This window comes from Bipolaris maydis (genome assembly GCF_028858645.1).
Source record: "Bipolaris maydis strain C4 unplaced genomic scaffold PSV08scaffold_12, whole genome shotgun sequence".
Taxonomy (NCBI): Eukaryota; Fungi; Ascomycota; class Dothideomycetes; order Pleosporales; family Pleosporaceae; genus Bipolaris; species Bipolaris maydis.
Window position 1 is genome coordinate 1,304,063 of NW_027093868.1, and position 26,084 is coordinate 1,330,146.

General features: G+C 53.4%; 9 protein-coding genes across 9 annotated transcripts; 5 read left to right on the forward strand and 4 right to left on the reverse strand.

Annotated features, from left to right (window-relative positions):
- Positions 1-181: 181 nt before the first annotated feature.
- PSV08DRAFT_228850 (WD40-repeat-containing domain protein) lies at positions 182-2,995 on the forward strand (the record flags this gene model as incomplete). The annotated part of the gene is made up of 2 exons (XM_014224193.2): positions 182-389; positions 439-2,995. 2 exons carry the CDS (start codon positions 182-184, stop codon positions 2,940-2,942), a joined length of 2,712 nt encoding a protein of 903 aa, XP_014079668.1. The 3' UTR covers positions 2,943-2,995.
- Positions 2,996-3,138: 143 nt separating this feature from the next.
- PSV08DRAFT_379603 (uncharacterized protein) lies at positions 3,139-4,824 on the reverse strand (the record flags this gene model as incomplete). The annotated part of the gene is made up of 1 exon (XM_066093366.1): positions 3,139-4,824. One exon carries the CDS (start codon positions 4,822-4,824, stop codon positions 3,139-3,141), a length of 1,686 nt encoding a protein of 561 aa, XP_065948627.1.
- Positions 4,825-5,084: 260 nt separating this feature from the next.
- PSV08DRAFT_411728 (chaperonin Cpn60/TCP-1 family) lies at positions 5,085-7,044 on the forward strand. Its single transcript, XM_014224191.2, has 4 exons — positions 5,085-5,130; positions 5,197-5,345; positions 5,403-6,777; positions 6,831-7,044. The coding sequence occupies exons 1-4, from the start codon at positions 5,128-5,130 to the stop codon at positions 6,888-6,890; spliced, it is 1,587 nt and encodes a 528-aa protein (XP_014079666.1). The 5' UTR covers positions 5,085-5,127; the 3' UTR covers positions 6,891-7,044.
- Positions 7,045-8,170: 1,126 nt separating this feature from the next.
- On the forward strand, positions 8,171-11,929 carry PSV08DRAFT_379604 (uncharacterized protein; the record flags this gene model as incomplete). The annotated part of the gene is made up of 2 exons (XM_066093367.1): positions 8,171-10,549; positions 10,603-11,929. The coding sequence occupies 2 exons, from the start codon at positions 8,171-8,173 to the stop codon at positions 11,854-11,856; spliced, it is 3,633 nt and encodes a 1,210-aa protein (XP_065948628.1). The 3' UTR covers positions 11,857-11,929.
- On the reverse strand, positions 11,930-12,903 carry PSV08DRAFT_12113 (dehydrase and lipid transport-domain-containing protein). Its single transcript, XM_014224189.2, has one exon. It carries the CDS (start codon positions 12,765-12,767, stop codon positions 12,003-12,005), a length of 765 nt encoding a protein of 254 aa, XP_014079664.2. The 5' UTR covers positions 12,768-12,903; the 3' UTR covers positions 11,930-12,002.
- Positions 12,904-13,114: 211 nt separating this feature from the next.
- PSV08DRAFT_379606 (S-adenosyl-L-methionine-dependent methyltransferase) lies at positions 13,115-14,616 on the forward strand (the record flags this gene model as incomplete). Its single annotated transcript, XM_066093368.1, has 1 exon — positions 13,115-14,616. The coding sequence occupies exon 1, from the start codon at positions 13,138-13,140 to the stop codon at positions 14,614-14,616; it is 1,479 nt and encodes a 492-aa protein (XP_065948629.1). The 5' UTR covers positions 13,115-13,137.
- A 206-nt stretch (positions 14,617-14,822) lies between these two features.
- On the reverse strand, positions 14,823-17,219 carry PSV08DRAFT_379616 (P-loop containing nucleoside triphosphate hydrolase protein). Its single transcript, XM_014224187.2, has 2 exons — positions 17,134-17,219; positions 14,823-17,071 (listed from the first exon to the last, which is right to left on the reverse strand). The coding sequence occupies exons 1-2, from the start codon at positions 17,189-17,191 to the stop codon at positions 15,192-15,194; spliced, it is 1,938 nt and encodes a 645-aa protein (XP_014079662.1). The 5' UTR covers positions 17,192-17,219; the 3' UTR covers positions 14,823-15,191.
- Positions 17,220-19,882: 2,663 nt separating this feature from the next.
- On the forward strand, positions 19,883-22,284 carry PSV08DRAFT_354813 (copper amine oxidase; the record flags this gene model as incomplete). The annotated part of the gene is made up of 4 exons (XM_014224184.1): positions 19,883-20,097; positions 20,146-20,470; positions 20,524-21,959; positions 22,053-22,284. 4 exons carry the CDS (start codon positions 19,883-19,885, stop codon positions 22,282-22,284), a joined length of 2,208 nt encoding a protein of 735 aa, XP_014079659.1.
- Positions 22,285-22,782: 498 nt separating this feature from the next.
- Positions 22,783-25,142, reverse strand: PSV08DRAFT_379618 (uncharacterized protein; the record flags this gene model as incomplete). Its single annotated transcript, XM_014224183.1, has 3 exons — positions 22,783-24,634; positions 24,687-25,011; positions 25,067-25,142. 3 exons carry the CDS (start codon positions 25,140-25,142, stop codon positions 22,783-22,785), a joined length of 2,253 nt encoding a protein of 750 aa, XP_014079658.1.
- Between the last annotated feature and the right edge of the window lie 942 nt (positions 25,143-26,084).

The following is a 26,084-nucleotide window of genomic DNA, read 5'->3' on the forward strand; positions in this document are numbered from 1 at the left end:
GGCCAACATTGTCGTTGGAGGCCGAGTACTCGACTGAGACTGACGCGCTTGCGCCCAAACGTCAGCGCAAGCGCGTGGTTGTGACGGCTCTTATCGATAAACTTTTTTCCATCTTCAACTTTCGCGACATGTCTCATCCACGACCTCCAAGAGCCTTGACGCCACCAATTCCCACACCAACATGGCGGCGCAAAGAACTGCTGTGAAGACTACCTACGAGGTTGACCGTACCTTGCAGCCCATCTACTCGGGAGGCAGTTTGGCATTGAGCCAGGACGGGCGCATCTTGGCTGCTAGCTTGGGTGAAGATGTTCTCCTCACCAACCTCACAAATGGACAAGAGCTGGCAAGAGCCGAGGGCGACGGCGAGGCAATCACAGCATTGACTCGTAAGTAATATCTCCAGCTGTAAAGGCAACGGTTGCTAACATTTGCTAGTAACGCCTTCTGCCTCGCATCTCATTGTATGCTCGCGATCACTGTCCATGCGCCTATTCTCTCTCAACCCTTCTGAAAACGGGGACGACTCTATCGAGCTCGAACTTGTCCGCACCCTCCGACCACATACATCACCTGTAGTCACTCTGGTCACAGACCGCACAGGAACGCTGCTGGCAACCGGAGGCGCAGATGGTGTTGTCAAAGTTTGGGACATCCGCGGCGGCTACACCACCCACGCTTTTCATGGCCATGGTGGGGTTGTTTCCGCGCTTCATTTCTTTGAGGTTGAAGTGACTGAGCGGGAAGACGCATCTGAGAACAACAAGAAGCGGAAGAGGAAGTCAAGACAAGAAGGTGCCGAGGTCGAGCAAGCCCCGGGCGAAAGTCAGATACAGTTCCGACTAGCTTCAGGTGCCGAGGACGGAAAAATCAGAATCTGGGACTTGCACAAGAGGAAGAGCGCCGCCATATTGGATTCGCACGTTTCTGTGGTTCGATCGCTGCAGTATTCACCGCAGGAAAAGCTGCTCCTCTCTGGCAGCAGAGACAAGACTCTGATTGCATGGGACTCGCACAGGTGGAAGGCGCAACGCACCATTGCTGCACTTGAAGGAATCGAGAGCGCCGGTTTTGTTGCAGACGGAAAGATTCTGTACTCTGGCGGAGAAAATGGCAGAGTGCGACTTTGGTCGACATCAAGCGGACGAGAACTCACATCAGAGCAAGAGCCTGGCATAGAAACGGATGAGATTGTCAACATTCTCTACTATCCAACCCTGCCTTACCTGGTCTCAGTACATGCTGACCAGGTACTCAACTTCCACTCTCTCACATCAGCCGAATCCCTCGTCGTCGAGGAGACGATTGATCCCCTACCAGTCTTTCGGCGCGTCTCCGGGACGCATGACGAAGTGATTGACATCGCGTACGTCGGCCGTGACAAATCATTGCTGGCATTGAACACCAACTCCGAGGACATTCGCATCATCACATTGAACGAGTCAGAGGGAGACGACGCAACAGAAGGAAGATACTTTGGCGCAGATGTGGGACTACTAAAAGGCCATGATGATATTGTCATCTGTCTAGATGTGGATTGGTCGGGACATTGGCTCGTCACAGGTGCAAAGGACAATACAGCCCGGCTATGGCGACTAGATCCCGAACACGGATCATACACTTGTGCAGCAGTCTTGACTGGTCACGCGGAATCGCTGGGTGCGATTGCGTTACCTCATACAGTGCCTCAGGAGTCATCAGCTGCATTTACAGATCCGCTATCACACCCCCCGGCATACATTGTAACAGGATCTCAAGATCGGACCGTTAAGCGGTGGGACACGACTAAGGAAATGAAGGGAAAGCTACGAGCAAAGTACACTCGCAAGGCGCATGACAAGGATATCAACGCAATTGACATTGATCCGTCCGGGACTTTGTTTGCTTCTGCATCACAGGACCGTACAGTCAAGATCTACTCGGCTGCTGAAGGAGAAGCGATTGGTGTCCTTCGAGGTCACCGTCGTGGTGTCTGGAGCGTCAAGTTTGCACCAAAAGACTCACAGACCCCGAATTCGAGTGGCAAGGGCTTGATTGCAACTGGCAGTGGAGACAAGACGGTCAAGATTTGGAGTCTGGCAGACTACAGCTGTCTTTTGACTCTTGAAGGCCATTCTAACAGTGTGCTGAAGCTCGCATGGCTCCCATACCGTCCAGTCGACGCGCGAGACAAGCGAGGTCCGCAAGTCGCCTCTGCGGCCGGTGACGGACTGGTCAAGATCTGGGACTCCATTTCAGGCGAGACAATGTCCACCCTCGACAACCACACCGACCGAGTCTGGGCCCTCGTCGCCCACCCGCAAACCGGCGCCCTCGTCTCGGGCGGCGGTGACAGCGTCATCACCTTCTGGCAAGACACAACCAGCACCACGCTCGAAGCCGCCACCACGGCCGAAACCGAGCGCATCGAACTCGACCAAAAGCTCCAAAACTACGCCTACGCAGGAAACTACCGCGACGCCATTGTCCTCGCCCTCCAAATGGACCAACCCGCCCGCCTCTTCTCCCTCTTCAAATCCGTCGTCGAAACCGATACCCCAGACCCAGACTCTTTATCCGGCCTCACCTCCGTCGACACAGTCCTCGCATCCCTCGCCGACGAACAACTCTACAAATTACTCCTCCGCCTCCGTGACTGGAACACAAACGTCCGCACCGCCCCTATTGCCCAAAAGATTCTACATACCATTGTCAAATCGTACCCAGCGGCAAGACTTGCGGGGCTGAAGCCCCAGGGCAAAGTTGCGGCAAAGGGTAGCCTGAAGGATGTGCTGGATGCCATCAAGGTTTATTCAGAGAGGCATTATAGACGCGTCGAGGACTTGGTGGATGAGAGTTATTTGTTGGATTTTACCCTGAGGGAAATGGATGAGGTGGCGGGTCGGAGTGATGGCTTGGCCTTGGGACTGCCAGCCGAGAGAGATGTTGTCATGGTTGAGTAAAAAGTGGTCTACTACACATGTATCATCTGAAATAAATCTTTTTTCTTTCTTCTTCTTCTTCTTCTTCTTCTCTTGTTATCTGGATTTCTGAATCGATTAATGACCAAAAAAAAATAAAAAGAAATTCATATATATGTAAAATATATATTTTCTGTACATTTATCGTACATGGCTCAAAAAAAAAAAACAAGGTATTCTACTTTTCCCCCACCCCCCCTTTCCCCTTGGACCCCTGTCCCTTCCTCCTCTCCCAAACCATCAGATATGCCTCCTTGGTAAACAGGGTCTCAGCCCTCTCCTTCTCGACGAACAAATCCTGAATGCCATACCACTCGTCCCTAGCGCGATCCTTGACCTGGACGCGCCAAATCTTGCTCTCGAGCTCGCCTTCGACACTATCGTCTTTCTTCTTGACAGCCTCGTGGGTAATGTTGGCGACGAGATCGTACCAGATGGGTTGGCCGGGGGGGTAGTGTGCGGGATTTGGTTCGACGTAGGGGGACATGTCGAGGGAGTGGACGGGGAAGGTGACAATGGTTGGGTTGCGTTCGGAGACGAATTTGTTTTTTGAGAAGCGCTTGATGTTGAAGAGGAGGTAGGGGGGCAAAGGGTGTACAAGGCGGTATCGGACGCGGTTTTTTGATTTTTCTTGGGGAGTGACGCCGTTGTATTTTGAGAGGATGTTTACGAGGGGGACTTGGGGGATGATGTTTTTCTCGAGCGCGTCTTGGAAGAGGGGTGCGGCGGGGAGGTCGAGGGTGAGGACGAGGAAGTGCGAGGTTGTTGTTTGGACGGCCGCGTCTTCGAACCGGAGGCGGTCGCCGGCGTCTGCGCGGGCGGTGATTTCTTGTTGTTCGATTTTGAGGGTGCCTTGGAAGACTTTTTGGATGATGCTGCTGTGGGGTTTTGTGCGCGAGCCGCCGACGGCGAGGTGGAGGTTGTTGAGGAACCAGGAGAGGAAGTCGACGGGGTCGGATTGGTCGGTTAGGGTGAAGCGTTTGGAGGAGCGGAGGGCGATTTCTTGGAGCAGCTCGTGCGGTGAGACGTGGGTTTTGAAGGCGCGCGGGTTCCAGATCTTGCGGACAAGAGTGCTGAAGCGCTGGGCGAGTTGTGGTCGGTTTGAGAGGTCTTCGAGCATGAAGTAGTTCCGCAGTGGGACAACGTGGGAGAGGGCTTGTATTACTACGTTGAAGTAGTCATTTGCCTTGATGTTGTTCATGCCCACAAAACCTGGTATGTATTCGCGATTTGACAGATCCCACGACACCTTAGGCTCTTTGTCTAACTTTGCTACCTCCTCCTTGCTCATGCGTGGGTCCACGACAAACTTGATGTCATCTAGCGACTTGGACGTCACTTCATAGCCCTCTGGAAGCACATAAACCTTCTTCGTTTCCATGTTGACGTATACGTGGTGTCCCTCTTCCAGCGCATGAAAGTATGCCTGTGACTTTGGCCCCCGACCTTGGTAGTATTTCCCACATACGAGACAGGCGTATACGTTGATGTTGGACAGCGTGACGGAGCATAGCTTCTCAAAGTCAAAGTCGAGGACCTTGCGGTTTATCGTGTCGAGGTAAAGATCGGTATATCCAGCTTCTGGCGCACTCTGGCGTTTCGGCGCGGCGACTGCGGGCTCGTCATCGTCTTCATCGTCCAATGCGCCGGCTTCTTCAAGCTCCTCGTGCTCCTCGGCATCTGCGCCTACAATATCTATCTTGTCTTGGTCTTGCGGTCGGGGAGCCATGAGGTGGCCATTGCTAGTTGCGCCGTTGGTATCGGAGTCTTCCATCTCTTCATCCTCGACTTTTGGGCGCTTCATGGCTGGCGACGGCGCGTCGTACATTTCCTCGAGAGGCTCCAGGGCCGGTCGCTTTGACATTTTGCGCAGGTGCGATATTGCAGAAATTCAAAGTACAAAAAGAAATTGTGGATCTAGGCCAGACTATACAGCCAGAATCAGCACGATTTCCGGGTGGTTTGATGTTGTGCAGTAAAGGTGGTAATGGGCATTCACAAGTCACGGACTCCGGTGGAACCATTGGCCGGGGAAGCTCCGCGCAAACACCGCAAACACAGCTTCAACGCGGGCAAGACTAGAAAAAAGTCGCGTCCAGGCACACCCAGCCGACAACCCCACACCTTCTGAGATACCCCTCTTTGCTTGTCTAGGAATTCCAGAAAGATGGTATGAGGGCCCGAATTTTCTCACTAAACAATAAACAACAACCGTAGGGGCTGACAAAACATGTAGTCGAACCCCACTCAGATCTTTGCGGACGACGTAACGGAGGAGAAGGGCGAGAATGCGCGCCTCTCTGCCTTTGTAGGAGCCATCGCTGTTGGAGACTTGGTCAAGAGCACATTGGGCCCCAAGGGCATGGACAAGATAATGCAGTCTGCGTGAGTGAAGATTGCCCCGCTTCCCACTTGTAGGCCTCAACTGACATGTGTGGAAAGTTCGACCGGAGAGATCATGGTCACAAACGACGGCGCTACCATTCTCAAAGCGATTGCCCTCGACAACGCCGCGGCAAAAGTACTGGTCAATATTTCAAAAGTCCAGGATGACGAAGTCGGTGACGGAACCACGTCAGTCACTGTCCTTGCCGCCGAACTGCTGCGGGAGGCGGAGAAGTTGGTCGACCAGAAGATCCACCCCCAGACCATCATCGAAGGATACAGGATAGCAAGCAGCGCAGCGCTCAAGGCACTGGAGAAGATTGCAGTGGACCACAGCAATGATGAGCAGGAGTTCCGAAAAGATCTCGAGGCCATTGCCCGCACAACGCTGAGCTCCAAGGTGCTCTCGCAGGACCGCACACAGTTTGCCAAGCTCGCCGTAGACGCTGTCCTCAAGCTCGGAGGCTCGACAGACCTGACACACATCCAGATTATCAAGAAGGCTGGAGGAAAGCTAAAGGACTCGTACTTGGACGAGGGCTTCATTCTGGACAAGAAGTTTGGCGTGAACCAGCCCAAGCGGATAGAGAACGCAAAGATTCTGGTTGCAAACACGGCCATGGACACAGACAAGATTAAGATTTTTGGAGCGCGAGTCAAGGTGGATTCAACGGGCAAGCTCGCCGAATTGGAGAAGGCTGAGCGTGAGAAGATGAAGGCCAAGGTAGAGCGCATCAAGGCACACGGCATCAACTGCTTTGTCAACCGACAGCTCATCTACAACTGGCCAGAGCAGCTCTTTGCAGATGCTGGCATCTGCTCGATTGAGCACGCAGACTTTGACGGCATTGAGCGACTGGCTCTGGTCACTGGCGGAGAGATTACCTCGACTTTCGACCACCCTGAGAATGTCAAGCTCGGCTACTGCGATGTTGTCGAGGAGGTGATAATTGGAGAGGATGTGTTGATCAAGTTCTCGGGCACCAAGGCGGGACGGGCATGCACCATTGTGCTGCGTGGTGCTACCGAGCAGCTTCTGGATGAAGCAGAGCGATCGCTACACGATGCTCTTGCCGTACTGTCACAAACAGTCAAGGAGCCCCGGACAACCTTGGGCGGTGGCTGCGCCGAGATGAACATGGCAAAGGCAGTAGCGGAGGCGGCACAAAATGTGGCTGGCAAGAAGGCGATTGCTGTCGAATCGTTTTCCAAGGCGCTGCAACAACTGCCCACGATCCTGGCCGACAATGCCGGATTCGACTCGAGCGACCTGGTCACGCGACTCCGGAAAGCCGTCTACTCGGGCCTGACCAGCTCGGGTCTGGATCTGCTGTCACCGGGAGGCGGCATTGCGGACATGAGGGAGTTGGGTGTGATTGAAAGCTACAAGCTGAAGCGAGCCGTGGTATCGTCGGCCTCGGAGGCCGCAGAGGTGAGTGAAGAATTGGTAGAAGATGCTTGTGAGATGTATACTGACTTTCACAGCTGCTACTGCGGGTTGACAACATCATCCGAAGCGCACCACGAAGACGCGATCGTATGTAGAGGGGAGGCGACAGGACGTTATGAAGCAATGGAATCACGGGCACAAGATCAAGTGTATATTACAGAGCAAGATGAATGCAGCCAGAGCCTCAGGCGCCTGAACGGTTGTTCCGTGCCTTGTGTGTCAGACTGTGGAAAGTGACTAGTACGGATGCACTTTGGTGGCCGGACAAGGCGTGACGCATGTAATACGGGCGGTTCCTGTTTGCATGGTGCAGCAGGGCGCGTCGGAGCTGATGCATGTGCCATTGATTGATTGCGTTAATACGGAGTAGATGTGATGGGGTGAGGGGGTGTGGCATTGTGGTTGACGGATGCAGGTAACGCGACTCGGGCGAGCTTCTAGATGGTTCAGTCCAGAGGACATGTCACGTGACGGAGGCGGTGGGCCAGGCGGCGGGGGTTCGGCGCTGACATGTGTTTCATCTCCGTGTCTCGCCATTACCGCAAAGACGCCTAAGCACCGAAACAGGAAACTCTCGTCGGAACACACTGATATTTTCTCAACGGTTACTTTGGCCACGGCAAGTCCAAACATGGTCGCACACTTTGTGACGGGCCGCAGGGCAGGGGAGGGCAGGTTGGGCGCGTGCGGTCTGGCGTGCGGACTTTGGGTGCTTGGGAATGGTGCTTGGGTGTAGTGTGCAAAGTGTGGTGTGGTGCGGGGCGGGGCGGGAGGGATACAGTTCGCCTACTGCGCCACCATGGCCGTCTGGGTCTGGGTGGATGCGTGCTTTGGTTTTGGCTCCGGTGGCATGCGTCCTGGCGTCGTGTGGGCTGGCTGGTGGGCAATGGCCGTCCATGGCAAGAGGGTGCAGCCGTGTCTCCATCTCTGCAGGCCCAGGACCGCCGCTGCTGCCCCAGCCACGCACACGCACAAGGAACGGCCGTGGATGGAATGGCATGGCCCGTCGCCTTCGGTCCCTGCGTTGGGGAGTGGATGGACGGACGTGGATGGATGGGCGGTGGCGGCCAAAACGAGGAAAACGGGCGAGTGTGTGGACAAGGAGTCTAGGTGCTAGCAGCAGTGACGGGGTGGGCTGACGAGGCCCCGACTGGACCCCAGCTTATGGTGCCCACGCTCAGCTGCAGCAGGCGAGTCGTCCCCCCCCCCCCCGCCGCGAGGCCTTAATATCGACCCAAATTCGCTGCCACGAGCGTCTTTTCCCGCTCCTCCTCTGAACCAGCCCTTCGCCCCCCATCACTGCTTGCGGATGCTCCATCTCCCTCGCCCTCGCTGCCTGCCCAAGGCTTCCAACTGATCCCCATACACGTCCACAATGCCGCGTCCGCGCCGGCCGCCTGGTGCTGGCTCGGCGCTCACCACCCTCGCCCTCCTGCTCCTCGCCGGACTTGTGGCCGCTCAGCAGCAGCAACCACAACAACAACAACAACCACAACAGCAACAACCACTGCCACTGCCACTGCCTCCTCCACGCCTCGAAAACCACGTCCCCAGCGGAGCCCCTCGCTCTGCCCTCCATGTAGAACACGCTCCCATCATCAACCCCAAGCCCAACCACAAATATGCAAAGCCCGCCCACAAGAACGCGGTAGTTGATGTTCCGCGTCAGAGACCCCACTCATCCCTTCACAGCCAGAACGTGCGCGCCCTAGCAACCAGAGTTCCTTCTGCTCCAGCCATCAGCGCTGTCAGAGCCGATTCCGCCAGATATGCAGCCTCGGGGGGCCTTGTCCCCGGTGCGCGCTCTCTGCAGGATTGGGAAGTTGAGGACTTTGTTCTCTTGGCGACCGTCGACGGCCACATACACGCACGCGATCGATACAATGGCGAGGAGATTTGGGAGTTGAGTGGGAGACCCATGTTGGAAACCATCTACAACTCATCGGGCGGCAGTGTCGACCCCCAGGACCAACCCTTTGTATGGATCGTGGAGCCGCGAGAAGATGGAGCCCTATACCTCCTCTCCCCAGGGCCCTATCCCCATCTCCAACACTTGGGCGTCACGGTCAAGCAATTGGCCGAAAACGCACCTTATTCGAGCGATGATCCGGACCTTCCGGTCGTGTACAACGTTGAGAAGAAGACATTCATGTTGCTTGTAGATGCAGCCTCTGGTATAGTCAAGCAGAGCTTCAGTCCTGGCGGAACCTTTCCCCACGACGACAGCTGTGCCCCAGAGTCGAGAAACTACTTTAGCGCGCGAGAACGTGACTGCCGCGGGGTCATCGACATTGGTCAGACGCAGTACACCATCACCATCCACAACAAAAAGACCAACGAGCACATTTGCACGCTCAAGTACGCAGAGTGGAATCCCAACAGCCGTGACAGAGATTTGCAATCGCAGTACGACCAGACGTTGGACAAGCAGTACATCTATACCACATACAATGGCGAAGTCATTGCCTTTGACTACAAGCGTCCAAGATCGCACCAGCGGCCTCTTTACAGGCAGCGTCTGCCCTTCCCAGTTGCACGCGTTTTTGATGTTGCCCGTCCTTCAAACGACCAATCCTCTGACCCACCTTTGGTCCTTCTCCCCCAACCTGCGGGGCCTGTTTTTTCAGAGGACAAGGCCAACCATGTCCTCCTCAACACAACCGACTCGGGAGCGTGGTATGCACTGTCAGAAGTCAACTACCCTGCCGTGACAGATGGCGCTCCAGATGCAAGCTGCTACAAGCAGAATCAGGCTGCATACGATTGGGATGCGGCCTACGCCTTGCCAGACAAGAAGAGCCTGATTGGTGTCCACAGGCTCGACTACAAGGTTCCTGACTTACCAACTCAGTTGCTGGGCATTCCTGCACCAACCTTCTACGACTCTGTGAATGATCAGGTCATCTCCAACCCACCAGAAACTTCCCCAAGAGAGCATCACCAGCCACCAAGCATTGATGCACCGCCACAGGCTGAAGTCGTCGCGCGCTCAGTCAATGTCTACATATATATTGTGCTTGCCATTTGCCTATTTGGCGGTGTCGGGGCTTCCATCAAGCCTACAATGGTTGAGTCCTGCCTGAGCTACCTCAAGCAGATAGTTCATGCAGGCAACAATGCCAAACAGCCTCTTCCGCCATTCCACGCTCCCTCAGAGCCTGAGGTCAAGATGAGCGAAGAGAAGCTTTTGGTTGTTCCACATGCAGATGATCCTGTTCCAGAGAAGCCAGTTGTTGAGGCCACCGAGAAAGACCAAAACGAGCTACCTGCATCGGAGGAGCCCAAGGAGAAGAAGGTCACCTTTGCGGTACCAAGTGATGAAGAGGAAGATCTTGCACCCCTCTCCAGGACTACGACTGTTGAACAAGCCTCTCCAATCTCAGACGAAGCTGCTCCGCCAGAGGTGAAGCTCAATGGTGATGCTGAGGCAATGGCGAACAGCACTGAAGACGTCTCACAAGACCCCACGGCTGCACCGGCTACACCGAAGAAGAAGAAGACACACCGGGGTAGAAGGGGCGGCCGTAAGCTGAGTAAGAATCAGCAAAAGGAGGAAGATGAGGTCAACCGGATTGTAAACGCAGCCAAGCAGCTCGAGGTCGGCCCTCGCCTGCACCCAGACGAACTGACCGTGAGCGGGGGTGACGTGCAAAACATTTCTGAGATCAAACGCATCGGCAAGCTTACCATTGACCAAGATCGACTATTGGGCAATGGAAGTGGTGGCACATTCGTCTTTGAAGGAAAATGGAAGGTATGCTATTACCGTTGGTCTTTCACCGCCTTGTCATTCTAACATCACTGTAGGAAGTCAAGGTCGCCGTCAAGCGCATGTTGCCTCAATACTTTGGGCTTGCAGAACAAGAGGTCAAGCTTCTACAGAACAGTGACCCCCACCCGAACGTCATCCGCTACTTTGATGATGAACGTGACGAAAACTTTCTCTACATCGCCGTCGAACTCTGTCAGGCTAGTCTCTTCGATCTGTACAAGGATGGGCGGCCTGGAGAGGAGCTCAGCGAGGAACATCAGCGTCTGGTCAACAAGATTAGCAAGAAGGCCTCGTCCTGCTTGTACCAGCTCGCTGCCGGGTTGAACCATCTGCACCATCTCCGCATCATTCATCGCGACATCAAGCCTCAAAACATTCTCGTTGCACAGCCCCTGATCACCTCCAAGGATGACGTGAGACTGGTGATTTCTGACTTTGGGCTCTGTAAGACTCTGCCCGACAACGTTAGTACCCTTGTCGGTACAACTGGCAACGCAGGTACCGTCGGCTGGAAAGCACCGGAGCTCATCACGCAGCCCAAGGAGTTGGTCAATGGAAGTTCTCAGGGCTTTTCTCGCGACTCCTCCAGCTCGACGGATCCAGTCGCACAGGGTGTGAAGCGGGCTGTGGATATCTTCTCTCTGGGCTGTGTCTTTTACTATGTACTGACCGGTGGCTGTCATCCATTTGACGACGAAGAAGGCTGGATGCAGATTCGCGAGTACAACATCAAGAAGGAAAAGTCGAACCTCGACCGTCTGCTTCTTGGTGCCGACTCTGTGGAACCACACCACCTGATCCAATGGATGCTTCGGCCACGTCCTGAATCTCGTCCAACTGCCCTCCAGGTCATGAATCATCCCTTCTTCTGGGACGACCAGAAGCGGCTTGATTTCCTGTGTGACTGTTCTGATCACTGGGAGCGAGAGCCTCGTGACCCACCGTCGGAGCACCTCTCGCAGCTTGAAGAATACGCTCAAGATGTCCTTGACCATCGTCGCAACTTCCTAGCCAAGCTGGATCCAGGCTTTGTCAACTCGCTGGGCAAGCAACGCAAGTACACGGGCGATCGTATGCTCGACTTGTTGCGAGCATTGCGTAACAAGAAGAATCACTACGAAGATATGGAAGATTCCATCAAGGCCAAGGTTGGGCCGCTGCCGAGTGGATATCTGAAGTACTGGACCGTCAAGTTCCCCCAGTTGCTCATGAGTTGCTATGAAGCGGTGTTGGCGTGTGATTTGGAGAATGAGCCTCGATTTAGGAAGTATTTTGAGGGTGCCAAGTAGGAGTTTGGGGGTTGGCTTGGTGCATAGGTCCATTGTTCTATTAAATGTATTAGGATGTTGAGATTGAAACTTGATTTATTCGCTCCCCAAAAAAAAAGCTGCTTGTCTATTATGCAAGTGATGATTCCGTGAGATTGTAGCCCATATTACTTCCTCCTCATCGCACTTCCGTCCATATCAGCCAGACTCGCCTTGACCATTTCCGGATTCTGCTGCAAAACCTCCTGCACCCTCGTCTCAAAAGCTTTCACCATGTAGTCTGCGACCTTGGGCGCCACACCGCCGCTCAAAGCCGCATACATGGGATTCGCAAACGAAAACTCCACCACCAAACTCACTCTTGTCTGCGCCTCCCGCACCGCCTCAACCTCCCACTTACTCCTCAGATACGTCAACAATCCGTTTTCCCCCTGGCGCCCCCTCGTCCTCTCCTGCCCACTCCCTCGCACCTCGGCCTCCTCAAAATGATGTTCAATCTCCTCCCTCTCCAACTCCGTCTCCGCCTCACCTCCCACACTCTCGACCCATTTCCCAGGCACACAATAGATGCGACTCGCAAAACTCTCCGTGATGGCGCCGAAGCCCGTTGTGATGACGCCCTCGGAGGGCCAGCGGCGCGCGTACCGCTTGTCGGGTCGCGACCATTTGGAGACGGTACTGTGGGCGCAGTAGGGGAGGAAGGTCGAGTAGGCGGGGACGTCGGCGATGATGGAGTAGACAGGGGCGGGCGGGTAGGGGAGGGTGCGTGTGGCGGTTAGGATTTGAGGGGGGGAGGGGGAGGAGGATGGGGAGGTGAGGGCGGAGAAGGGGTTTGGGAGGAAGGTGCGGCGTTGGGGGAGGAGGTGGTGGTGGTGGTTGTGGTGTGATGACGGTTGGAGGAGGAGGGGACGGGCGGATTTGAGTGGTGGCATATTTTTTGTTTTTCTTTTGGCGTGGTGTTATATTGGTTTCATAGCGGGGTTTTGCAGGGTTCTTTTTTGGGGAGGCCGATTGCTGGGAGAGGAGTGGGTGGAAGAGTGGTTGGGTGATTGTAATGGTGATGGGGAGGAAATGTGGAAATGTCGCGCTAGGAAGTTGCGGCTCTACGCTGACGGCCCCCCCCCCCATGACGCTCTCATGTCAGGGACGAGTCGCTGTTGCGGCTGCGCTAGACTGGGTTTGGGGGATGCTAGCGTGGGAAATTTCGCGTCTTGATGGAGGGGCGAAGCGAGTGCCCCTCTAAGAATTCCTGGTCCCCTCCCCGCATATTCACGCGACAGAACGCAACTTTACAACGACACAATGGCCGCTGATATGGATGCGACAAAGGGGCTGGAGAAGGATGTAGGGGCCAGCGCGGATTCAGTTCAATCCAGCGACGCGAGATTTCAGACAGACAACAGCGTGTCGAAGAAACCGCAGCCTCGACAACAATTATCAAAGGCCATGGAGCACATGCGCTTCGCAGTCACTGCCGACCCTATTCCACATTCCGCTTCTATTACAACAAAATCACGGCCACCACAGTTTGAAGCCACAGACTCTGCGCAAGACCATTCATCCACCGAACAACACCAACAACCACAACCCCCAGCCGAGAACGACGCCTACGGCGTCCCCGCCTCCTTCGCCCCCGTCCGCGCTCCCCAATCTCGCTCGCACGATCCCTCCAACAACCAAAAGCGCAGCGACCCCTTCGCCTTTGGCTCCCGCTATCTCGAGGAAGGCGACGACATTTTTGAATTCAACGCCTGGGACCACGTCACCGTCGACGCCACCTACCTCGCCTTCTCCGAAGAGCAATACTCCAAACAGCGCTCCGAACCCGTCTCCGACTTTGACCGCTCGCGCTACAACGCACAGCCCGAAAAATGGTGGAATCAGTTCTACAAAAACAACAAGACGAATTTCTTTAAAAACCGCAAATGGCTCGCACAAGAGTTTCCGATTTTAGAGGAGCTCGGCAAGGAAGACGGACCGCAGGCTACGCTGCTGGAAGTGGGCGCTGGAGCGGGCAACAGCGCGTTTCCCATCTTGCAACGGAGTCAGAATAAGAGGTTGAAGATTCATGCATGTGATTTTTCAAAAAAGGCAGTCGAGTTGATCAGGAATCATGAGTTGTACGACCCAGCCCGTATCCAGGCGGATGTCTGGGACGTGGCCTCCCCATCTACCGCTGAAAACGGGGGCCTACCGCCCGGCCTGGCCGAATCCAGCGTCGATGTCGTGCTCATGATTTTCATCTTTAGCGCCCTGAGCCCCGAGCAGTGGAGCCAGGCTGTAAGCAATATCTGGCGTGTACTCAAGCCCGGTGGCCAAGTCCTGTTCAGAGACTATGGCAGGGGGGATCTCGCCCAGGTGCGGTTTAAGAAGGGGAGGTACTTGCAGGAGAATTTTTACGTCAGGGGGGATGGCACGAGGGTTTATTTTTTTGAGCAGCAGGAACTGGAGGATATTTGGACTGGTAAGATGCCGTTGCCTAGTGGTGGTGCAGAGGAGAAGAAGAAGAATGAGGGAGAAAAGGGGGAAGAATCGCAATTGCAAGACCAAGTCAAGGAGTTGTCGATTAAAGAGCAGGTGGAACAGACACATGTCTTTGAAGTTGCGCATATTGGAGTTGATAGACGCATGTTGGTGAATCGCCAGCGCAGACTGAAAATGTATCGCTGCTGGATGCAGGCCGTTTTTCGCAAAAAGGGCGGCGAGAGTCAAGTCCCCACCAGTACACTGCGGCAGGAGAAGGATGAAGGATGCGAGGGGGAAGAAGAAGAAGAAGAATAAGTTTCAATCTACGATAGAGATTTTGGGTGGAGGGGATCAATGATACCACTTTGAACACGCAACTCTATTTTCTTGTTTTGGACTGTTTTTTTTTATTTGATTTGATTTGACATACGTAGAACCAAGTAGACTACCCACCAACTTCGATGACTATTGAGTTTTTGAACAAGAAAACACCATGCGTATGCTATAACGCTAAACAAGATGCTCCAAAACGGCAGACTTTACTCGCTCGCTCACTATGATACAGGGAAAAAAAACAACAACAACGACGAATGATCCCAAACCAGGACACCAATGCCACTTCAAACCCGGCTCTTTTTTCGCTCATGACAAACACGTTTCTAAACGCCTCCATTACTTTCAAACTAAAAGATCAGGAAGAGAAGGGGGTAAAAAAAAAGAAAAAAGAAACGTGTCGCAAGTGCCATATACAAACGGGGTGAAAACAAGAAAAAAAAAAGGTAAGTCATGACTTTACTCCATACGTATCAAGCCATCTCTTCTGCGCTTCGTCTCAAGAAGAGAAGAGAAAAGGAAGGGAAAAAAAAAGACCAAAACTTCTTCCGTGAAAGTTAACCGTCAGCGTCCAGAATACCGCGAAGGATAGCAGCACCAGGCCCGACAAGCGACTCGGCGAGTTCCTTTTCCCCGACTACACTCGCGACTCTCCGCTCTTCGACAACCACACCGGGAAAGGCCTTGGCTCTGCCGCGTCGACTCGGGGTGCCAGCACAAAAGACATCGAGGGAGCCAGCTTTGCCGTCTACTGCAGAAATAAGCGATAGCGACTCGAGACTGGCTACGATATCGCGAAACTCTGTGCTGCTGAGCGGGTGGAGAATGTTTTCGCGCTTGCAGAGGGCGGTGTAGGCTTCGAAGAGGTCTTTGATGGTTGGGGATGTGGTGTGTGAGCGGGATGGAGTGGAGAGAACGGCGTCTGCGGCTGTGGCGCGGCGTCTTTTTTCAATGGCGGAGAGGGAGCAGAGGACGGCTTTTTGTTGGAGGTTGAGGTTGCGCAGGCGTTGGCTTGTGCCGTTGCTGAAGACCGCGGCGGTGATTTTGGCCATGTGGGCTATGGTGGCGCGGGGCGCGGTTTCGACGGTAAGAGAAGCGAGGGAGGCGGCGATGACGGTGCTGAGGTCTTTGGCTTTTGAGGGGGAGCGGGGGGCGAGAGAAGCGAGGTTGTCGTTTTCTACCAAGGGTGCTTTTGAGGGCGAGGGTGTGGGGGAAGGCGTGATTTCTGTGGCCTTCTTTGCGTGTTGGTCGCGTGTGTCGGCTTCGATGAGGTCGATTGCTCGGCGGCAGATGTCAAAGGCTTTGCGCAGGTCGCCAGATTGGGCAGCGACTTTTTTGGAGAGAAACATGATGGCGGTGGGGTGGAGAAATGGGAGTTGGCTGGTGCTGCCTGCTGGGAGGAGCGCTTTGAGTTTCGAGGTGATGACGGAAGATATTTGCGCTGCGTTGTATGGAAGAAAGGGAAGGAGCTGTGGCTTGAGACCGCGGGCCTTGAGTCGTGGGAGGAATCGATCTGTAAGATCGAGGGCGTTTGCGATACCGACAAGAATCAGACTGGATGACTTTTGCAACGACCATTCGAAGATGTTGTAGAAGAGGTCAATGTCCAACTCCAAGAGGTGGTCCACCTCGTCCAGGGTAACAACGTAGGAGGATTCGCGCTGCATGAAAACGTTCCTAAGTGCCTCCATCTCCTCGCCCTCGACGATCTCAGTGATGTCGACAAACTCCTCCAGCAGCGTCCTGTAGAGATCACGAGCATTCTTAACGCTCATGCAGTTGATGTATCCAGTCTGAACAGAATCATCGTCTGACACTGTACGGCAAACATCGCTGACAAATGCGCTCTTTCCAGTACCGGGAGGCCCAGAGACGTAGATGCATCCAGACTTGCAGCCCTTTGTGCGGACGGTGATGAATGTCTGGAGTTCCTTCTTTTCATTTTCACGTCCAAAGAGTACCGCAGGCGCCGAGCCTCTGGCAAAGACTTGTCGTGCTTCGTTGTAGACGGTGGGAGCAGTATGTCTCGGGGTTCCTGGAGTATGTGGTGTGCGGGGTGTCAGTGGTCGGCCGGGAATAATGAGGCGATGTCGTGGTGTGACGGCAACCTTGGCAGCAAGCGCGTCGCGATGCCTGGGAGTCGAGGGAGTAGGCGCAAACTTGTCCGGTATATCGACCAGCGATTTTTGGGGCGAGTTTTCCTTGGAGGACGACAGGGGAAACCGCGAACACGGCTCGACAGTTTTGGCAGGTGTCGTCCCAGTCTTCCTTCCGCGCCGTGTGGAGGGTTTCTCTTGGGGCTCGTCCACGTCCATTGCATCGTCGGCCCGGGCATTTTGCTTTTTGGGAGTGACAAACGGGTTCTCAATCTCGCCCTCATCGTGGATGACAAACTGCGTCCTCCGCTTCGACCGTGTTGCGACGTTCAATTTTGCATCTGTGTAGCGCGTTAGGGACGTGTTGAAGGGGAAAGGGCTGCCGGGCACTGGTTGCTCGTACCAGAAGCGTCGACACGTGCCGAGCTGCGAGTCCTCTTTCCAAGAACAGTGGAAGCCATGGCGTGTTCCTGAGAGAAGGCGCAGTGGGTGTGGTGGGTGGTGTGGAAGGTGCGAGGGGTGGTAATGGAAGGAGCTCATGAGACATCAGCCTTAGCTGAACAAGGCGCGACGCGACGCGTTAAGTGGGCCCGAAGCGGTTTAGCGCAGTCGCGTGTGCCGGACCACATCTCCACCATCCCCATCCGCCATCCCTCTTCCGACTGTTGCCTCGCCTCGCACTCAGCATGCACATCCCTCACCTGGACAACATTACCGAAACCGGCTCTCTTCAATGCAGCATGGCCATGGATGAGCAAGCGTCCGACAGCCTACTGATTCGTGTCACTGTACGCCCTCACCTTGCCAAAACTTCCCCGAGCGGCGGTATCAATGTCACACTGGGCCTGGCTTTGTCAACTTGTTTGCTCCAACATCCTGTGCCTTGGAATCCATGCCCAACAGAAACCGCTTTTCCTTGGACCACCTGCTGCCTGTCTACTGATTATGGACTGACATGCAGAGAATGACTTGCCTTGCTCACCGCCACCAGTGTTTGCGTTGCACCATCATCTGCTTTCCAAGTCATTGCCCTCATCTCTCTGTTGCGCAAGCCGCCGTATGGCCACCGGATGTATATATAATGAGACAGCAGAGCGCCTGATAGCATCATATAAATACCTTGGCAATCCTCCCCTACTGCCAGGTGAAGCATCTTTGCTGCACCAAACAATATTTTCCCTTCCATAGCAACTGATTACATTTCTCCATATGGCGCACGACCTCTGTCCCTGGCTGTGGTTGCCTGGTCACGACCTACCCCACCCTGTCGCTCATGCGCACCGCCTTCGTGACCCATGGCCCTTGCCGAACATGCGAGCACCTCGATGGGCTTTTCCTAACCTTGCAAACCCGCCATGCTGTGACTTCTGTAGGGCACCAGGCAGGATTGTAAGTTTCATGTCCAATGATGGCACATTTGCGTCTCCTGACTACCATCAGCCTGGATTGGGTGAAGGTCTTGCTGACCTAGGCCATCTTCTCCCGCCCATCGTGCACTCAATATTCGAAGCATTCCACAACATACACTACCACTACCAGTTGGGCTTGGACACAGAAAGCGAAGACCTGTACTTTCTGGCTCAAGAAATAGAAGGTCTTTCGCGACATGTGCGCAAACTCTACAGAGCCTTCCCAGACATGATTGAGCTCGCCTTGTGGGCAGATCAACTCAAGTGCTTGGGAAGAGATATTCAGATTGGACCTCGGCGTATTCGACATAGCCCAATGTCCAGAAACCGATACAATCGCGGGTATCCAATGCCCCAGATTGCCTGCTAGACACCAGTGTAGACAGTTGTCATTTGTATCAGAGTGCATTCTCCAGCACGGACATCTCTGTTCAGACTCTAATTTCTTTGTCAATAGCAGAGTGGTATCAAAGCATGTTGCATCTGTGTTTTAGTCTGTATTCAGTATTGAGCCAATCTTCCTGCCTAGCAATCCTGCTTCGTGACGGTCATAGCCACAAACTGTCCCTACTGACGCACAGCCAGACCTGCATAAAGCATTGACGCGTTTAACAAACGCGTCCGTGAATCTATCGTCTATTTCGTTGCTGGATTCTCGGCGAATTCTTTTTCTAGCGCCGTTTCCACGAGATTGCTTTCAACTATGGTCTTTGTAAGGGCGCGCAGTCGACTGTTGGTCCTTTCGACGGTCATCGCAGAGACCAGTAAACGGATATGCAGAAATGAAGAGGTAGTGCAATTAAGGCACATTATAAAGAATGGATATATTTTTCAAAAATCCCAGGTCCGTTGGAATGTCCCAATGTATGAGATTCAGCATAACAAAGATAACAAATAGCCCCAGTATGGACGACGGGCTAGTGGAACAGGGGCGAGAGGAAGAAAACGGTCATCGTGAAGTAAAACGTAGAAAAGAATGTCGCGACAATTGGATAGAGTGTATTGTATCGACTTTTGCTATTTGCGAAAATGTACAAGGAGGGACTTGGGTCGGGTTGAAATGGAAGATTCACCTTAGTAGACTACGTGTGGGTTGACCTAAGCTAAAACGGTAATATCGAACATGGTCATCATGACACGCCAATGAATGCCGTCTTACCGGTTCTTGGGCCGCCAAAATGCCCACTAACTCTTGCTACTGGCACGTTCTTTGTTGCACACTGATTTCAGCGGTGAAAAATCCGCCCCGAGCTTGAGAAAAGTACGGTAGCAAGCACGGTCTGGATCACACCCCATCAACTGACCAGCCATCTGCACATAGCCGGATGGCATCAGATGTCTTCTTAATATAGTGAATATTCAGCTTGTTAAGCCACACAATCTCAATTTGACAAGGTAGCATCATTAGAGTGACGATCCACGCTTATTATTGTTCCGACGCTGAAGTTAATTCTTGCGACTCAGCTCATCAAGGTGTTGACTTGTCGATCGCTTCCTGTTGTACTCGCCGAGCAAGAAAAACAACACAGCAATAGCGTTATGCAGGGTACACCCTTTGAACCGAGACGCTCAATTACAAAAAAGTCAGACCGTTCCTGGGCATGCGCAGGAGGAAAGGACAGCACGATTGCTTGAGTCGTATTGCACTGTCGGAATCGCATAAGGAACAGAAATCCCATATAATATGCTGAAGTTCCCGCGATGAGAATCTCTCAACATCAATTTCCCCATCCTTCAATCACCATGTGGACGTCTACCATCATACTAGGCGCAGCTGCCCTTGTTTCATCAACCGCAGCGCAGCAATCTTGCACTTCACCCCGGCAGCCTACCTTGAACGCACCAGTCTCCAACCCATGGAGATCACTTTCCAAGGAGGAGACGGCAAGTGCAAATGACATTCTGCAACAAAAGCTGAAGTTGAATGGCAACCAAGGATCTAGTCAAGATAGTTATGTGTAAGTTGAACAATTACGAACAGGAATATCATACTGAACAGTCCTCAGTGTACGACTCACTCTGTTGGAGCCCAACAAGACCGAGACAGCCAAATACCTAGACGGATACGCAAAGCCACCTGGAAGATATGCACGCGCTACAGTTCAGAGTGGCGCTACTAATACATCGGACATGTTCTGGCAAGAGTACATGGTTGGCCCTCTGCCAAGCACATATGCAACGACGATCCAGCCGCTCACCTTCCCGTTTCAAAATACTCACGCGGGGAAAACAAAAGTGCATCCCTTGTATTTTAGTACAAATGAAGGGATACAGTTCCTCACAAAGTTTTCAGCTGCACATGAGGATATCTCACAGCGCTTGTTCAATACAGTAAGCAATGTCTCGTGAGAACCATGTCCGAGCAATGACTAACCTTGCTCCAGACATTCCTGAGTGGAATTGTTGGTCTGCGTTTCGGCGCTCCATTCAAGGATGAAGATGGCCGTATCATTTCCTGGGCTGCGACCTATGGAGTCCCCACCAAGGAACTCAGCAGCGTTACAGTCGCACCACTTGGGTTCAATATCAAATTCGATGTATCCTCAAGAGACTGGAATGACTGGAGCGTCGCCGGTTGGTACTCGGTCGGGAAATTCTATTCCTCTACCGAAGAGTTCCGGGCGGCGATCAATTCTCCAAAGTACAAAAAGCCTTCGCCAAATGTGGCGGGCAAATGGTCCTCCACTGACAAGAATGGAAGCCCACTTCCATTGGATGAGCAGCCGCCTCCCACATCTATTGCGCAAGGAGCCCAAAGATTTCGCATCGATGCCGATGAGAACTACATTTCCTGGATGGACTTTAGCTTCTACCACAACGTCGCTCATGATCGGGGACTGTCACTGTTTGATATCAAATACAAAGGAAAGCGCATTTTGTACGAGCTTTCCCTCCAGGAAGCCTTGACAGCCTACTCAGGTTCTGATCCTTTTGCATCCCAGTCGACCTTTTATGACACCACAAGCGGTATGGGAGCCGAGCTGACGCCCCTCATCAAGGGCTATGATTGTCCAAGTTATGCTACATATCTGCCTGCATCATTGAATGAGGGAAATAGCACAAAGATACTTGAAGATGCTATTTGCATCTTTGAGTTTGACCCAGGATATCCAATTCGCCGCCATTCTTTTGGCCAATACACGCCTCACACCAGCGTCGCGAAGAACATTCAGTTCACGATGCGGACCGTAGCCACCGTCGGCAACTACGACTTCCTTATCGACTACACCTTCTTCTATGACGGCGCCATCGAAGTCTCCTCGCGCTTCTCCGGCTACATCTCCTCCACATACTGGGAAAACGAGCCCGACTACGGCTTCCATATCCATGACTTCCTCTCCGGCAGCATGCACGACCACACGCTCACCTTTAAAGCCGACTTCGACATCAACGGCCAGAAAAACAGCATCCAGAAAGTCACCTTCAAACCCATCACCACCGATTACCCCTGGAGCACTGGCCGCAAGTACAACACCTTCAAAGTCCACCGCTCCTTCATCGACAACGAATCCCACTCCAAAATCAATTGGGCCGAAAATGACAACACCATGTACGCCGTCGTCAACAAAGACACCCCTAACCGCTTCGGAGAGTACCCGGGCTACCGCATCAAGCGAGCAGCAGGCGCCATCCATCTTACGCAAACAAACTCCACAAACACCGGCAAAGCAGGCGCATTTGTAACCCACGATCTCTACGTCACCAAGCAAAAAGACACCGAGCCCCGCGCCGCCGACGGCCTGAACCAGTACCAGAAAGAAGATCCGCTAGTAGATTTCGCCACCTTCTTTAACAACGAGAGTTTGGACCAGGAAGATGTGTAAGTTCCCCCCCTTGTCCCATCCACCACCCAACACCCACCCTTTTCCAACCTCAACACCAACACCAAATCACTGACACCATTTAAACACAGGATATTATGGTTCAACTTAGGCATGCATCATATACCAGGAACCAATGACCTTCCCGTTACCATGTTCAGTTCCGCGCACTCTGCGATGCGGCTCGAGCCCCTGAACTACCTCGAGGACGGCGACCCGTCCGTGAGGAGTAACCAGCAGGTTAGGATTGATTACGACGAGCAAGGCAAGGTGGAGTTTGTCGAGGAGTTTGGGAAGGCCAAGGGGGGCAAGATGTGCCGCTGATTGTTGGAAACTAATTCTCTCTCTTTTGCTGACTTGCTGGCCTCGTTAGCTCGCTCCTTTTCTTTTTCTCTCCCCATTTTGTCATTGTTGAGTCGAGAAGAATAGGGCAGTATATGCGCCCGCTAGATCATCTTTTTTCCTTTGTTGTTTTTTTTCTTTTTCATCTTTTCCGTTGAGCGGGAAAAGTTAGATGGCGTTTTCTTTTTAGTATGTGAGAAGGGTTTCGGAAAAATCTTCGTACATATACAACACGTCCGCAAATGTAGTAAATAGATCCATTATGCGAGACCTCTATCCCTTTCTTCTTTGTCCCGCTTCCTCATCATACACGAAAAGAAGACCTCTTACATTTGACCACCAAAGCAAAAGAGACACGTTTCAAGAATAAATTACTAATCCATATTCTACATATATTATTTTCTTTTGAACAACCCCCTCTCAACACACTCCCCCCCGGCCCGCCCCTACCCCCCTTGGCACAAAACGCAACGACTCCGTTCACCTCAACGGCTTGACAAACTCGGCCCAAACCTCCAAAAACGCCCTACGATCCTTTTTACTCTGAAACCTAATCTCCAACTCCGCATACCCAAACCGATTCAAATTGCCCAAGCGGCCCGGATGCGCGGCGCTGGTAAGAGCAGTCTTAAACGACTGACTCGACGCCACGGACGCCCTGGTACCCGCGCGCGTCAACTGCGGAATCTCCATCGAATCGTTGCGTTTTCGCTGTGAAGAGAAGAAAGAAGAAGAAGACGAGGGGGACGATGGCGATGCGGGACTCTTTGGCGCAGCAGCAGCAGTAGCAACAGTGGTGCTAGTAGCGCGCGAAGACTTGCGCCGCTGAAACAGCTTATCCGACTTCCAGCTCGAGGCGTCTTTGGAGAAGACGAGGGTTAACTTGTCGGTTTCCTTGTTAAAGACGGTGTCGGCGAGCCACTCGAATGCGTAGTGCGGTTCCTCGATCCAATGCCCCTTTTCCTCGAGCGCACTCGTGTAGAAGAGGAGGACGAGCACGTCGAAAGTCACAGGCCCGTCGTCTTCCAGGTGCGTTTCGGTGCGGCGCCACAGGCGGAGGTTGCGGCCGCGGCACTCGGTGGGGTTCTTGTCGGAGGAGATGGTCAAGATGGGTCGGTCGAACTTGAGGTCTGCGGCGTCGGCGTTGTTGTTGGTGTAGAGGAGGGTCTGGAATTTCTCGGCCGAGTCGGAGGTTGAAAAGGTGTATTTGATGTCGGTGTATTGTTTGTCGAGTTTGCCGAAGGAGTTGCGGGGGAAGTCGATGGAGACGGCGCCGTCCGGGTAGGTGGTTGTGAGTGGGATTGATGGGCCCGTGGCGGGGAAGTGCTGTTCGATCCAGGTTCGAAGCTTGCCGTCTTGACTGGAGTGGTATACGGCGCGGATGGATATGCCCGTGTCTTCGCGGTATCGCCATCGGACGTCGCAGTCGCGGCTTTCGGCTCCGTATTTGACGGATTTACGCTCGACTTCGACGGAGCGGCAAATACGCTTCCAGTCGAGTGCCGCCTCTCCCAGAGCCATTGTTGCTAGCGATGTGCGAGATAGACTGCGTCGTAGGCTGTACGATGCTAGGGTCTCTGGGATAGTCCCCCCGGGGCTCAAGTCAGCACTGCAGGAACGTGGCTGTGATCCTGGAGAATGGCTTATGCTGCTTCTATTGGTAGAAACAGACGTCCTACCTGCATCATGGAAGGCAGATGTATCCGTGGGAGATTGAGCCCAATCTATGGAGCTAAAGTATGAATCCCCACGTGGGCCAACAGATGGAGGCGAGTGCGACAACGGGATGCTCAAACTTGGCCGAGCAGTTTCCGAAGAACTGCTCATTTGATGCTGGCAAAAACCCGTAAAATCTCCAGAGTGATCAGTGTCCAGAGTGTACGTACGTGAAGGCGCTGGCGGCATGTTGCGAACCTCCTGTCGTATGGCGTCGCTTGGCGAAAGATGCGATCGCTTCTCAGCAGTCATGCGTTTTGTGCGGTTTTCCTCAATTAGGATAGCATCGTCAACTTGTCGACGGAGATGGTATAGTATAGCAGCAGTTTGATCATCGTCGCTTGGTAGAGCAGCAGGTGTATCGCCTAGTGACAGGGGGCGAGAGTGCTCTGTTTCTCTAGCGATGCGCTCATCCTCGCTCTGCAGCCAACGATCGAAGATGACCCACTCGCTGAAAAGTGGATGCTCATCTGGTGCAGGTAGCGATAAAGGTGCGTGTTGAGATGAAAATCCCAGTGCACTGGTTGAGTAAGCACGGCCTCCCAGGGTTACAGTACGTGGCGGTGCGGCGTCGAGAAGACGTTGAGTTTGCTTGGTTGCCTCAAGGTGCAAGCGACTATGGATTCTTAGCCTTGGAATACTATCGTGAGAATTACACCAAAACTTACAGTTGGAGAAATGATATGCACATGTGTAATGCTTGGTAGTGGCCAGTGATTTGCTTCCTCAGCCCGTCTATCTCTTTCTCCATGCCCATGTATCTGATTGTGAAAATGAACTTCTTGACGCCCATCTTTTTGTCGACCAGGTGATCTGCATATGGATCGAGTGTCTTTTCACATCTCTTGAGTGTTGCCTCGAACTCCTTGACGGGAAAAGGCATGGGCTGGCCATACTGCTTCATCAACTCACCCAGCTCGACCAAGCAGGTGTGAAAGGCAGTGAACTCCTTCACCAGGCCGGCCACCTGTGCTTCCGAATTCTCGTTGGCATCTAGGCATGGGTCAGTGTCCTGGGCTTTGTCATGCGGTTCTGATAAGCGACGTACCTTTGAAAGCAAGGTATACCCGAGTGGAGAACTCGAGTAGTTTCAACACATCTGATGGGCTGCATCCGAAAGACATGGTGGTCGTCTTGCGCCGCGCTGAAGCGCAACACTAACAGTGTAAGGTTTGTTCATGCACAAGGAACTTTTCGTATTCAGTAGAATGCAACATGGAGGAAGCGTAAGGCTCTCAGAAGAGGGTGACAGTATTGTAGGCAGTGTCGCCTGAGCTTGCGCCCGTCTTGTGAGCACGCGTGGGTCCCGGCTGTCCCAAAGCGAGACCGTTGCGGCATATGGGGGTGGCTCAGCATACTGATTGCCGACCGATTGCGGGCCAGGCACACGCTTGTCGAGGCCTTGCAAGATGGGAGGACAAGATTGCCCATCGTGAGTTGGTCAGGGGACGGAGGTCGTGTTGATACATGTGGCGCTACCGAGGCTGGACGCCCAACGTTCAATGAGACGTCGAACAACAACACGTGGGGAAGCGAACGGCTATCGTCGACCATCCCAACCTCGCGCCCTCATTACTCGGAACAGCGTGGCTTTCCCACGAGAATGCATGCGCTGGGTTCTATTTCCATGAGATTGGATTGCGGGATAGCCATGTCTACATGGCCCCTTTGCCTTTGCCCTGAGCTCCACCAATCCAACACTGCTGGAGGCGCCGCCGTGTCGATTGCAAAGGCAATGCAGGTAGCACTACTGTGTATACCTTTCCATTAACGGTGACCGCTGGGCCCCTAGCCATCTCAATCGAGACCTCAGTGTGATTCGATACAACCATGAACGCCACCAAGTCTGACTTCGGCGAGCGGGAACGGGCTGTTCGCCAGTGTAGCAACTGAGAGAGGAGTGCTGGCCCACATAGCTATCTTTCCGTTGACCGGTCTGCCTTGTTAAATGGGGCAGTGCATATATCCAGCCATTTGTGCGCAGCATGCTCTGTAAATGTGGCTGAGGCTTTGCTCATCTGCGATATGATTAAGGCAGTCGTGAGCCGAACTTGCTGCAGATGCAA

What these genes read in the sequence shown, in the direction of transcription:
- PSV08DRAFT_12113 (XM_014224189.2), bottom strand. Translation starts at nt 12,767, where the DNA reads ATGCCACCACTCAAATCCGCCCGTCCCCTCCTCCTCCAACCGTCATCA.
- PSV08DRAFT_379616 (XM_014224187.2), bottom strand. Translation starts at nt 17,191, where the DNA reads ATGGCTTCCACTGTTCTTGGAAAGAGGACTCGCAGCTCGGCACGTGTC. An exon ending in GGCACGTGTCGACGCTTCTG is followed by an intron (nt 17,072 to 17,133) that starts GTACGAGCAACC and finishes CGCGCTACACAG; the next exon opens with ATGCAAAATTGAACGTCGCA.
- PSV08DRAFT_411728 (XM_014224191.2), top strand. An exon ending in GACAAGATAATGCAGTCTGC is followed by an intron (nt 5,346 to 5,402) that starts GTGAGTGAAGAT and finishes ATGTGTGGAAAG; the next exon opens with TTCGACCGGAGAGATCATGG. An exon ending in CGGCCTCGGAGGCCGCAGAG is followed by an intron (nt 6,778 to 6,830) that starts GTGAGTGAAGAA and finishes TGACTTTCACAG; the next exon opens with CTGCTACTGCGGGTTGACAA.